General features: G+C 38.9%; 1 protein-coding gene across 2 annotated transcripts in view; it reads left to right on the top strand.

Moving 5' to 3' along the window:
* The window catches only part of CDH8 (cadherin 8), a 374358-nt gene that overhangs the window by 176761 nt on the left and 183130 nt on the right, over positions 1-14467 (top strand). For both annotated transcript variants that reach the window (XM_059044956.2, XM_059044955.2), the window contains exon 4: positions 2711-2830. In XM_059044956.2, the coding sequence (XP_058900939.1) occupies positions 2711-2830 (120 nt within the window). The remainder of the gene's footprint in view (positions 1-2710; positions 2831-14467) is intronic.

Below are 14467 nucleotides of genomic sequence, written 5' to 3'. Positions count from 1 at the left end.
ACAAAACAAAGGAAAACAAAAAAGTTATTGCGTGGTCTTCTGCATGGAAGAGTTCACCCTTTCTGATCAGTCTCTGAACTCACTTCTTTCAGTAATTCTTGAATCTTTTTCTCGTGATTCATTTTTTAAAATCCCTTACTCAGCTTACCCCCAGTTCAACATTTTAGATAAACTTAATGCAAGGACCCAAACAAGAAAAAAAGCATTGAGACCCATATTTATTGTCATTACCCAGTGTCAATGTTTTGTCACCTCTTAACTGGACTATTGCTGTAAACCACATACATAACTCATCTGATCACCTAATCTTCTATATCTCTGCCTCCAGCTGAATCTGGGAGCGCTAATGGAGGAGCCTCCTGCCTAGGGTTGACTGATCTATTTTCTCTCTTTCCTACAGGATGAAGCCAGCTCTCCCCATCTTGACATTCACGTGCCCTTGTATTTTTTTTCTCAGCTTGCATCTCCAACCTTAGCTTTAACGGCTGGCTTTTCCAGACATCTCTCCTCCTAGAAAAATCTAGTCACTTTTATCTTATTATCTTCCTCTCCCCTGGAATGTTTTTCCTCCATTTCTCCTCCATCCCACACAATATTCAAATAACTGCAAATACTGTACCTTCATGTCCTCATTTCACCAGCTCGTTGATGAGCTACCTGTGAACATGAGTCTTTATTAAGTTATTTTTTTGGGTACCGTTCCCAGTATCTGGTGGACTGCATTACACAAAGGACATTCAGAGCATTTTAAAATTTCTGACTCTAGACTCTTGTAGCACCTCTGAATCATCATTCTGAGTAAAGATTCCAATTTTACAGGACAATCCACTGCTTGACAAATATCGTTACATTGTCCTCTGTAGTGAACCCTTCAAAAAGATTTGGCTTGGCAAGATTTTGCAAAGGCTCTACATTGTTTCAGCAAACGTAGAGGAATGCTGCTCAGATCCACCCTCAACTCCTTTAAGATTTAAAACACTCTTCCCTAAGCTGCTGGGAGTGTTGACAATTGACAGCTCAGAGCTGATGATCCCTCCGCTGAAGATAGCTCCCTGGACCAGGGCCAAGCCTCCATTCTCAGGGAGGTTCCCACCGCCAATAACTGGTCAGTGCCAGGGTATAAAGTCCTGGATGGATCTCCTCAATGACTGTCCCGGCTCTAGAGGGGAGACCACTGAGGTCTATGTTTTAACTGCATCATTGCCCGAGTGTTGCTTCTGCGCAGACTTGTCCTTTTCACTTTCCCACAGATGTTGATCAAAGAGACTCTTCAGGGCTTCCCTGGTGGCGCAGTGGTTGGGAGTCCGCCTGCCGATGCAGGGGACATGGGTTCGTGCCCCGATCTTCCGGGAAGATCCCACGTGCCGCGGAGCGGCTGGGCCCGTGAGCCATGGCTGCTGAGCCTGCGCGTCCGGAGCCTGTGCTCCGCAGCGGGAGAGGCCACGGCAGTGAGAGACGCACATACCACAAAAAAAAAAAAGAGACTCTTCAGTGAAAATTCAAGAAATTTTCATCTTTGAATTTATTTCTAGGAAACTCATTTGTGATACCTACCTACCGTTTGTCACGAAATCATCAGATAATTCATTCATTCGTCCATTCATTCAGTTAGCAAATATATGTTCGATAATTATATGTCTGACGCTTCCTGGGTGAGGAAGACATTGACCCTGCCCTCATAGAACATGATTCTGTTACCACACCAGGCTTCTCCAATTTCTCCCCACTTTCAGCAATTACCAGAATTTCCCTCAGTCTCTCAGACTATTTTGCTTTTACTTATGCTTGACTTTCGTTTAAAATTCCTCCCCTGCTCTTCTTCTCCTGGTTAAACTCTACCTGTCTTTCATAATTCCACTCAAATGCAATGCCTCTCAGAAAGCTGTCCCTGACCGTATCCAGTCTGTGCTGGATTAAGTGAGGGATCCAAACCTTGTGCCATTGCATTCAGCTGAATGTCTAGGTACATTGGTCTCTTCCCTCCTCTTCCCCCCCCCCCCCCCCACCAAACTGTAGGCTTCTTGAGTGTAGATTTTGTTCTAATATATATATTTTGTATCAGGCAAGCTGAATGTGTTCAATTGCTAAATGAATGAGTGAATAAAAATAGAAAATTAACCTGGGAAAAAAATAAAGGTTTTGATTCTGTTATCCATAGGCCCAATTATCTAAACATGCTGATTACTTGGTAGTTCCAATATAATTTTATATTCTGAGGAATTAAAAAAATGGGATAAAATACTCCTTTGATATTTCTGCACAGCTTTTTTCAGCAGCCAGTTTTTCCAGGTACATTCAGTTGTGCTTTTGTAAAACTTAAATGCTACATGTTATATCCATCATTATTAACCTTATGTTTCATATTTCTTTGATATGTATCTTTTTCATATTCTCTAAGCCCACATGAATCTGATAGGTATCTTTAAATGAAAACTACAGAGGGTTCCTAAATAATACCAATTCTAAAAGAGCTATCTTTATATAGTACTCCAACCTAGCAGTACTCTTTCTTTTAAAAGGTTTGTATATCATTGAAGTTATGATAGAGTAGTTTATCTCCATATTTTTTAAATGATTTCTTTTCCTTCTTATTCCCACACATGGATTTCTGTATAATATGCTTGACAAAATTTAGTTCTTGGCAAAGAATAATGTGTTAATTATTATTTTTCCTCTCTCTCTCTTTCTTTCTTTCTTTTCATTCTTTTAGGTACATCTGTCACTAATGTAACAGCTACCGATGCTGATGACCCAGTTTATGGAAACAGTGCGAAGTTGGTTTATAGTATCTTGGAAGGGCAACCTTATTTTTCCATTGAGCCTGAAACAGGTTTGTGGCCTAAATTTTGAATTCTATTTACCATGTCATTGCTTATGACAATACTTTTCTTGGGTTGTGGATTATGAAATGTCATGGTTAAGTACTTCACTGCCTATCAATAACATTTGAATGTGTTATTCCTGTGCAATGAGAGGTACATGGCAAGCCTGACAATCATTTTGATACATATTAAAATGAATTGCAGATCCTTTGTAGAGTATCACCTGTTTAACAGATGGCCTGGCACCATTGTTCATCCCTGGGAAAATGAGCTTATAAAGCAGGCAGACTTAAATATCAGATTTAAGAATAAATACAGTTACTTATAGGCTGCATGATGCTTGGCAAGTAATATTTATAAAGCTTTCTAAGTTTCAACTCACACATCTATAAAGTGCTGTGAAACCTTCGTTATAGCCTTGTGATGAAGTTCAGATGAAGCAATAAATATTAAACCTACAGTACACGACATGTGGTAATCATTCCATGCATGGATATTATTACATTTGCTAGTAGATTCCTCATTTGTAAAACAGGATACTGATATCTATGCACCAGAGGTCTTATGAAGATATTATTATTCTTGCCAATATTAAACCCCACCAGTATCCTGAGTCCAACGGTATAGATTTTAGCAAACAGGAAATAAGTTATTTAAAAAATGAAACAAAACCAAAAAAACTATTTTTAATGATTTGGAACATAACTTCATAAAATGATAGTTTTTGTAAATGAAGATATCGCTTTTATTGTTTAATTTTAACAATGAAGTAAGAGTAAGCCATTTTGTCACACTTATCATCTTGTTTTTTGTAGCACATTTAAAAATTATTATATATAACACTATCTTTTTTTGTGTGTACTTTTATTCTGTATCTGGTGGTTTTGTCTGCAGATTTCCAAATAGAAAAATTCAATATGTGGGCACATACACATATTGTTTCTTTGATTCATGAGTTTTCAGCAATATTGGAATGAATTTTCATGTCTTACCATTAAGTCAATTATTAATTAAATTAAAAATTTAAAGCCTCTCCTCACTTTTTTCTAATTCAAAGAGTAAAATCTCATGCATTTAAAAGTGAGAAAAAATACATTTATACATAAATAGGTCATCGCTTAAAATTGAATTTAGATTTGGAAACAGGAAAGAGCTCTTGTAAAATACATTAGTTAGGGGCATAATTACATTTTCTTCCTCAGTGAAAGAGGAAGTCTGCCATAAACGTCATCTCACTTGTGCTCTTTGATGACCCTGGGGAAGTGGTAGAGAAGGTGGTCGGTCAGCTTTGAATTTTGAGGGAAGAGAAAAAGTCTAGAGATGTCCTATTCCCTGGCCAAAGTTACAGTGAGAGTTGGGACCAGAGTTGGGACTCACACCCAGGTCCTTAATTTCGAAGCCACTGTCAGATATCTTTGAACTTCTCTTTTCATAGGCAATAGTTACGGTGTAGTGGCTTCCACAAAACAGAAATGTGTTAATTGCTCAAGGGGAATTGAATAGTTTCCTCCTTTGCTCCGTGGCTATTTGTTTGTTTACTTGAATCTCCAAAGTCCACCATTTACAGTGTAATATAGTGAGAAATAATTGACACATAACTATATATTAGTTTCAGATGTATAACATAAAGATTCGATAATAGGTATATATTGTGAAGTGATTATCACAATAAGTCTTGTTAACATCCATCACCACACAGAGAGTAGAGGATCTATTCTCTTTGCAACTTTCAAATATACAACACAGTATTATTAACTATACTCACTGTGCTGAACATTATATCCCCAGGACTTATTTACTTTATAACTGTAAGTTTGTATCTTTGGATCAGCAATGGATATTAATCCAGCAAACATCCAGTCAGCATTCACTATGTTCCAGGTGCCAAATTAAGTATAAGGAGACAAAATTCACAAAGGCTAATCTCAGCCTACTCACAATCTCAGTATCTCACAATCCACTCAGCTAATCTCAGTATCTCACAATCCATTTTGGCAGACAGACTTTTTTTTTTTTCAACATAAATACAAGGAAGTATGATGATGCCATTTAAATAATTTATATCTTAAGAATAACTTACGATGAAGTACAGAGAATAAAAGCCCGCTACTAAGTCAGAGGATTTGGGCAATTTTAAATCTCATTGACATATACTGCCATTTGCTTAATTAAATATTGTCAGCATCATTTAAGATTTACATTTTTACTTAGCATAATGAGTGTTTATCTCAACACATATTCATTTTAGCCGTATCATTTCCAATGTGACAGATACAAAGTTATCTGACTTATATTTTAGAAAGTTATTCTGGTACTATTGTGGAAAATGTAATGGAGAGAAATGATACTTGAAGCATATACATAATAGTTGCTTAATAAATATTGGTTGAGTGAAGTTGAGGTTTTTAACTAAAGCAGACACAATGCAGAAGGAAATAGAGGCTAAATTTAATAATCAATAAAGTCAGCCTAAATTCTTTAGCCGAAACATCAATATGTGTGAGTGAAATGTAAACCTTATTGTGTAAATGTGTGCATAATTACACTTGAGTGTGTTCCAGTGAAAACTGAGTGTTAGTTGTTCCCAAAGAATCTAAATTTGTCACTCTCTGAGGCCTTTGTTCTCTCTTTTTAAAAAAATTTGAAACTGGTATGAATGTATGTGTGTGTGTATAGACACAGAAACAGATTCAAAATACTTTGAATACCCTTCCTGGTGACCAAAAGGTGTGCACCAGTTGTGTCCTCTGGGAAATAGACTCTGAGGTGGAGTTAGGAAAACAAGTGACTTGCTGGGGGTTAATGACTGTGAAAGATAGAAGAAGCACTGTCTTAGTTCCAGCTGCTATAACAAAATACAATAAACTGGGTGGCTTATAAGAATCAGAAAGTTATTTCTTAGAGTTCTAGAGGCTGGAAGTTTGAGATCAGGGTGGGCATGGTTGGGGTCCGGTGAGGACCCTCTTCTGGGCTGCAGAGGCTGACTTCTCCTATCCTCTTGGAAAGAGAACAAGCTGGCTCTCTGGCCTCTTTATACATGAATGCTAATACTATTTATGAGGTCTTCACCCTCATGATCTACCTCTCAAAGCCCCCACCTCCAAATACCATCCCAGTGGGGATTACAGTTCCGTGTATGAATCTGGAGAAGGACAAAAACATTCAATCCATATCAGAGATGAAACAGAAGTAGGCAGGGAAGCCCATCATACTGTGATGCAGACAGATCTCATTCCCATGTAAGTTAGGAGGAGAGGACATAGGATAAGGCGATGTAGATTTGACAGCATCTTGGCCAAACCCACAGAGGTCCCTGGAACAGAGATTTCTCTTAAAAGGAGTCTCATGGTACACACAAATGACCAAGCTTTACTATCACCTGCCATGCACAGCCATTGGCTGGGATGTGTCTGGGAAGAGTAGGTCCTCTGCTTGAATCTTAAAACCGATCCTAAAAATGCCTCAGCTGGATGTTGTCGGCTAACTGTACTCTTGGGCAAGCTCTTTCTTGAGAAGAAATCCAAGCGGTAGGCTCTGTGGCTGCCACAACACGTTGAGAATGTGATTTTTATTTAAAACAGTAATACATAAAATTAGCATGTGCTTGGTGAATTAGTCAAAAACTGATAGTAGGAGTGTTAATAGGTAACATTTATTGGAAAAAAAAAAAAGGCTGTTGTGCTATTTTGATTTATAACAAGAAATGTGTATTTGGTCTTTGTCCCAGTTTCTGGCACAGAGCTCCTAAAATCCTTAGAATTTCCTAAGAGGTGAGAGTGATAAAGGTGTCTTTTGTTATGTTAACCAGGTGACTTAGGGAACCAATGTTCTGATGAAAGGGTTGGACCTTTCAGTCTCACCCTCAGACCTCTGGGGAGGAGAGAAGGGCTGGAGTGTGAATCTTTTGCCAATGGCCAATGATTTCATCAGTCCTGCCCTTATAATGAAGCCTCCATAAAATCTGAAAAGGACGGGGTTCAGAGAGCTTCTGGATTGGTGAACAGGCGGAGATTTGGGGAGAGTGGCACCTGAAGAAAGCATGGCATCTCCGCCCCCTTGCCCCGTACCTTGCCCCACGTGTCTCTTCCATGTGGCCATTCCTGACTTATATCTTTTTACAGTAAACTGATAATCTAGGAAGTGAAATGTTTTTCTGAGTTCTCTTAAGAGCTCTAGCAAATTAATTGAACTCAAGGAGGGGGTCGTGGGGACTTCTGATTTATAGCCAGTTGGTCAGAAGAACAAGTAACCACCTAGACTTGCAACTAGAGTCTGAAGTCCAAGAAGGGGGATGAGGGAAACTGTGATCTTTAATCAGTTGGTCAGCTCGGGTGACAGCCTGCGGAGCCTGATGCTACCTCTGGGTAGATAGTGTCTGAACGGGGTTGAATTGTAGGACTCCAAGCTTGTATGTGGAGAATCATTTGGTGGGATGAACTTTGTAAAGAAGATTGCCCATATGCCCGCTGTCAGCAGGTCACTGATGCTAGAATATTTTCAGTAAAGAAAAGGAAACCAGAACATAGGAGACAAGAATACATTTATGTGTCTTGTTTTATCCTCACAAAAATGCTAAGAATAGAACTCTGGACTTTGGAACAGAAGTTCTGCTGCCCCCGTGGCTTGCTACTTTCTAATTTTCTGGAATTATTTCCTGTTGCCATATAACACATCAATCACTCTGTCGGAGGGAGAGCTTCTCCTCCTGTTTTAGGTATAAGCTTAAGACTGCAGAAAGATTTGCCATTTTTTTCTGTTTATCATCTTCTTTGAGTATCTCATAATCAGTAATTATCTTGTAATTGACTTGTTTATAATTCTAAGTCAGTTTTCATGCTAGAATGTATAGTTCATGAAAGAATGGGGCTTGTCTGATTTGTTCATTTTGCATCCCTATGCCTAGGAGAATGTTTGGCCCCTAAAGTCATTCAATAAGTAGTTGAGATAGGAAGGCAAGAAGAGGGTGGGGTGGGGAGGAAGGATAGAGGGAAGGAACGAATTAATAAAGAGAAAGAGAAAAGCTTGCCACAGCTCAAAGAGAAGATGTGTGAAGCACCAGGTAGGAAATCCAGCTTGCTTTCCAGCGTGCCTTCCTTCTATTTTTGTGGTGGGAAGAACACCATTGTAACCTCACATGTGATTTTTGTTGTTGTTGTTGAGATTCACTTAGGACTAAAATTCCTGTCATTTCCAAGTCTCATACTGATGTCTTAAGTGTCTAGCCAATGCAATGCTATTCTGGTACTTGCAAAAATGAGCCTTGATTCAGTGATAAATTCTTGCCCAGATTTAGTTCTAGATTAGATGTTAAGATAGAAAGGTTCAGGGGCCATTGCAGAAGGAAGGAATGGTTATTAATATATCTCCCTGTTCCAGAGGTCACTGTGATAGTAATAATAACAATAACAGTAAAAAAGGGAAAATATTATTGTGTTTCTAAAACCACAGTATAGAGGGAAGAATTTATGTCTCCGTTTTGCAACTGACAAAATTGTGTTTCAGAGAAAGTAAGGTAAAATGCCTTCCCCCTCTTTAAATCAAACTCTCTGTCAAATTATAAACAACAGGAAAAATAAAAACAAGAATGTAAACAACTACCACCTCCTTTATTGAACACGTATTATGTTCTCGGCAGTGTGCTAATTGGGTTTGCATGCATTATCAAATTTAATTTAATTTATTCCACACAATATTTTGAGATAGGTGCTAATGTCATCTCAGTGTTACTGATGAGAGAACGGAGGATCAGAATTGATACATTTATTACACAAGGTGTTTGAAGCAAGATTCAAAGTGAGTCTCTCTGATTGCAAGATCCAGGTTTTCAGCATTCTCCTGTACCCCGACTTGACTTCCACGCTTTGTAGCTTGTGCCTGGGGCTGCCATTGGTTTACAAACGGACCTATAGAACTTGGAAGCAGGCCCAGGTCTCCTTTATACATAGACATACGAGGCAGTTTGGTATCAGATAAAATGTGAGGTGGTAGTAATTATAAAATGAATTGTCATTTTTGTGAATCGCTTCAAAAGGCTGAAAATAGCTTACTTGTATTCTATAAATGTTTTCTCTTTTTTTGTTTCCCTCTCCCTGCCACCCCCAATACCATATGTTTGCTTGTACCATTTTGGGCACAGACAGGGAGAAATGTGACATTTATTTAAAAAGCTACTAATTTGAGGACAGCAGTGAGAAAACAGTTGCAGTCCATCCTAAATGATTGAAGATGGAAAATCTAAATAAAATGCAAGGCAAGTGAGTAATAAATGCTTAAGTATCTAAAGAAATCAGGGTGAAGTTGCAGGACAGTCTAAACTTTCCTCCAGGCGATCAAGGGTATGAAAAATGACCAGCTTAAAAATAAACTAACTTAATTCATTGACCTTTTTTTGAAACTCAGACCATCTTTCTTCATTGGATACAAAATAACATTCGTCTCAGTGGAACCTGTAAAAATGAGCTAAGGAAAAACATGCTCAATGGGGAAAAAAAATCCATGTAATGAATGGTTGTCTCTCCTAAAAATCAAGATAATACATAGAGTCTTCACGGAATGCCTTTGGAATTGAGTCATTATTTTACCTTCTGAGCAAAAGTGATAAATTGTAATCATACAAGGTCTCTTTTTTTTTTTTTTTTTTTTTTTTTTTTTTGCGGTATGCGGGCCTCTCACTGTTGTGGCCTCTCCCGTTGCGGAGCACAGGCTCCGGACGCGCAGGCTCAGCGGCCATGGCTCACGGGCTTAGTTGCTCCGCGGCACGTGGGATCTTCCCGGACCAGGGCACGAACCCGTGTCTCCTGCATCGGCAGGCGGATTCTCAACCACTGCGCCACCAGGGAAGCCCCAAGGTCTCTTTTTTAATCAGGATTACATAGATTATCATTTCCACTGCCAAGGGGTCTGGCCAAAGGGTTTTCTTGTGCAGACCTTTGAGAAGAAATATTCAGATAAACTCAGGCTGTCCAACAATGCCAGGATATGCACTGATGAGTGAGAATGTCTTTGTAATTCACGTCAACTCATATTTAGTCAGCATCTACACTCTGATAAATCATGTGCCAGGCATTGAGGGTGCACTGTTGTGTATGATAAATCCTAAAAGAGATGTATATGGGCAATCAAAATGGTGTGATGACATAGGACACATGCCAGAATTCATGACCTAGGGACGGAGAGGAGTGCCAGCTAAACCACCTAGTATGGAAAGAGGAGATTAAAGAAAGAAGCCTTTTAAAAGATAGTGATACCAAAGGTTGTGTCCTGAAAAACTGCATCCTTTAATTAGGTGATTGGTCTGGGGTAGGGGGAATGGTTAAATAAGGCCTTTAGCAGAAGAAATCAAAGGGATATGTGGTCAGGGGAAAAATTGGAGAAGGAGGTGATATTGAGAAATTCAGTAGCTTTCACTTCCGCAGTGGTATCAGAAGACTTTTACTTTAAGAGACATTTCTATATAAAATAAATTGAGGCTGTAATTTAGGAATCCAAACTCCTGTTAATTTTCTGCATGACTTTGGCTGAGTACCATCTCCTCCTCTCCTCTTGGGACTAAGTATCCAGTTTTTAAAAATACTGATTATAATGCTGTTTCCAATCATTCATGAAATTGGAGGCAAAAAAAAAGCATATACTCCATACTTTGCTTTTGATCTTGACAAATTTAGACTATCTTGAATATTATTATTATTATTTTTTCTTTAAGTGTTGAAAATCTGTCAGAGTCATAGTGGCTGGTGAATACAGCTTTTCTTTTTATTTTTAACATCTTTATTGAAGTATAATTGCTTTACAATGGTGTGTTAGTTTGTTTTATAACAAAGTGAATCAGTTATACATATCATATGTTCCCATATCTCTTCCTTCTTGCCTCTCCCTCCCTCCCACCCTCCCTATCCCACCCCTCTAGGTGGTCACAAAGCACCGAACTGATCTCCCTTTGCTATGCGGCTGCTTTCCACTAGCTATCTATTTTACTTTTGATAGTGTATATATGTCCATGCCACTGTCTCACTTTGTCCCAGCTTACCCTTCCCCCTCCCCGTATCCTCAAGTGCATTCTCTAGTAGGTCTGCATCTTTATTGAATATTTTTTTATACTTTAATTTTTATTGAATCAAACAAAATGTGATGATTTTGATTGGACATTTCCTCTTAGAACAACCCAAAGCTTTTGCATTAATGGTAGAGAGAAAGGTACTTTGGCATCCTTTAATACAAGGCATCTGTTTCCATTAAAACCTCTGGATTTGGAGTGGAAAGTTTGACTGAAAGGAAAGAGTGACGTGGAGAGGAAGGAAGCTGGCTTAACCAATTGTCTGGGTCAGTTTGATCACAGCAGATAACGAACCCCTTTCTAAGTGCTGGCTAAAAGCACCCATCACACAGCTGACTCACTTTGCAAATTACAGAACACTCCAGATCAAGTTCTCCCATGAAGTGGGTGGCCAGTGGTGGGGAAGGAGCAGGTACAGCTTCTTCTGTAACATGTGGAACCTCTTCTAAGCCTCCTGAAAGAAGAACAGGGGTTCTCCCTGAAGAACTCAGGCATGAAGCCAATAGACAGAAAGATTGGGGAGGGAGTCAAAGGGTGCTTTTCTCACCTGTGGAGACATCCTCCTAATGCACTCTTCATCCAATTTATAGTCTCTTTATACAGAAAATAATTTTTGAGGAAGAAATACAAGCCTAGAGACATCCCTTTCAAACATACACACACACACACAGAGAAACACACAGATACGTGTTCAGAGCAACTAAAAAGATGGGAGGAAGTATCAGTTTGTGAGTCTATGCTTGTTTAAGGCCAAAAGACTGTATAGAGAAAGACAGTTCCTTTATCATGTTCCTTACATTTCAGGTAGAAGAACCACAAATGGATGCTGAATAAAATTGTAGGCAGCAACAAACAAGCTAAGCACTGGTGTCTTTGCACTCTTGTTTAATCCCTACACCATATGAAGTAACTATTTTTAAATATCTTATTAAAGATGAGGATTATGAAGAGGTTTAATAATATGGCCAAAGTCAGGCAGGTGACAAGTATAGTTCAAAATCAATATTTGTTGGAAAAAACGGATGAATGAATTAATGAGTGAGTAATGAGAATCTAATGTGTGTAATGCCACCTGTACCTATATTTAAACCTCACTGTGTTGTTTAGTTCCAACTAAATGATGATATGATGATGACAAAATGTCATTTTAAATACCTAATGGATTAATGTTCTAATCTGCGCAGTATTTAGAGATAGTATTCTCAGTAAATGCTATCCCTCCGTAGTCTTGCTGGTGATTAAATTTTCATATCCCAGTGAGTATATCAGCTGGCTGCTTTTCACACACTGACTTAACAATCATCTATTTCCCTGCCTGGAGTCTCTTGAGCGAGGTAAAGAGGGTTAAGTGTTGTGGTCACGAAACTGTTTTATGATTACTAAAAATAATCTCCCTACCCAATCTCCGCCCCCAGCCCAGAACAATTATATGTACTTGGGTAAGCTGAAAGAAGTGTGACTGTCATGTTACTTTGAACATTTTTTAAACTCAGAGGGAGCTGTCCAGTGCTGACCATAGCTAGAATCAAAGTGATGTATTTTCAGAGAAACCAAAGTCTTTGGAGGTGCATGGTGAACAGAAAGCCTGAACTGCACAGACTCCTCAACATGTAACAGCTGCTGTCAGCTGGGGTGCTTTGGGATGGGTTTAGGTGGAAGCAAAAGCAAATACTCCCCCATGACACCCATCCAGCCTGAGCAGACCAGCTAGGATCAGGATTTTTTTTTTTTTCCCAGCTTACTATGAATCATGTCCCTGCAGAATTAAATTGTAGTTTCTATTTCTGTGGTGGTACTCTTTCTTTCCTTTGAAATATAGCTTTGAATTTCAAAATGGCTTAGGGAAGAAAGACAAGATGTGTTTTCATTGATTTTATAGCAAAGCATGGTTTATGTAAGGATATCAGAGATTAACCTTATATATTCAAAAATGCACACACACATATGCACACCCTTTGGTGTTTTTGTTTAAGGATAGCAGGTTATTTGTATAGTTCCATCCCCACCGCACTCCCTCCTTTTGGCCTAACTCTGCATCCCCAGCACTTAAGACTATATTGGGGCTTCCCTGGTGGCGCAGTGGTTGAGAGTCCACCTGCCGATGCAGGGGACATCGGTCCGGGAAGATCCCACATGCCGCAGAGCGGCTGGGCCCGTGAGCCATGGCCGCTGAGCCTGAGCGTCCGGGGCCTGTGCTCTGCAACGGGAGAGGCCACAACAGTGAGAGGCCCGTTTACCGCAAAAAAAAAAAAAAAAAAAAAAGACTCTATGGAGCACGTTACTGATGCCAAGTAATTGCTTTAAAATATTCTAGCAAATGTGACTTTAGATATAGCTCCCAAAAGAGGGATTATCTAACGTTCAACTGTTCTAGTTTGGAAAATAGGGTATTAAATATCATAAAATGTTATCTATGGTTTTATATATATATATGATTTTGGAAGCTCAGGGAAAGGGGTTAATTCATACTGGACACCACTCTCCTTAAAGCAACTGAGATAGGTCTAGTGCACGGATAGGAATCCACTGAGAGGCTGGATTAGAAGGAGTACATAAACATTTCATCTGTTTCCTTATAAGTCAAATTCCAGAAACATTCCTGTGAGATAATTTCCTCTGGACTTAAGCATGAAAGACCACAATTTTTCTTTATAAGAAAGACTATCCCCCCAAAAAAATTTCAACCATAATTAGAGGGAATCCTCTCTAGTTCTCACTCTGTACCTATGTGCCTAGCACTGTGCGCTCCTTATGATAGTTGTACAAGAAACATGTTATAAATGAACCAATAAACATGGACAATTAAATCAAGGATGAGTGTGGTTAGAAAATGGGCTTCCTCAGAAAGACTTAGATGTTGTCAATTTCAGATCCCAGAGAATTTTGGATTTGAAAAATGGGTGCTTCTAGAAGCTTAGAGTATATATTTGTGTTCTCATATTTAATATATATTAGCATCTGATCATTTGATTATTTGGAACCATTCAGTGTGACATTGCTTATGACAGACCAAGGACACAGGGATGTGCCCATAGATGCTACATAAGACTAGCCCATAACACTATTGTGTCCGTTTATGTCTCCCTTTCCAGAAGCAGTGACCTCTCATGGCAGTGGCACGTAACACTGTATATTATATTCTGTTTATAAAATCAAAGGGAAGGAAGGTACTATTTATTGATCATCTACTATGTGCCATTTCCTATAATTTTCATAATGACCATGTGAAGTGGGTGCTATGATCCTCATTTTACATAAAGGAAATAAAACTCTAGGCAAATTAATCTCTAGAGGCTGTCCAGGTAGTAAAAGTCATAGCTGGTTTCCTGACCACATCTGTCTGATTGCAAGCTCTGCTGCATTAGGCTTTTTATGTCCTAATAGAGAGGACTGGGGGAAAAAAAACCCAACAACAGTGAAAAGTCAATGAGTCCAGAAACTAAAAAGAAGAAAAAGAAGAGAGAGACTCTATAAAACATTTTAATGCCCTCTTTTATATTAATGTTTATTTTCAATTCAGTAAATAGATGTTTATTGATCACATCCACTCTCAGGGACAAAATGATGAATGGGGTAAACATGGCCCTGACTT

The sequence above is a fragment of the Kogia breviceps genome, chromosome 18 (assembly GCF_026419965.1).
Source record: "Kogia breviceps isolate mKogBre1 chromosome 18, mKogBre1 haplotype 1, whole genome shotgun sequence".
Taxonomy (NCBI): Eukaryota; Metazoa; Chordata; class Mammalia; order Artiodactyla; family Physeteridae; genus Kogia; species Kogia breviceps.
The sequence above is the reverse complement of the archived record's forward strand: the minus strand, read 5'-3'. Positions and strand labels throughout refer to the sequence as shown.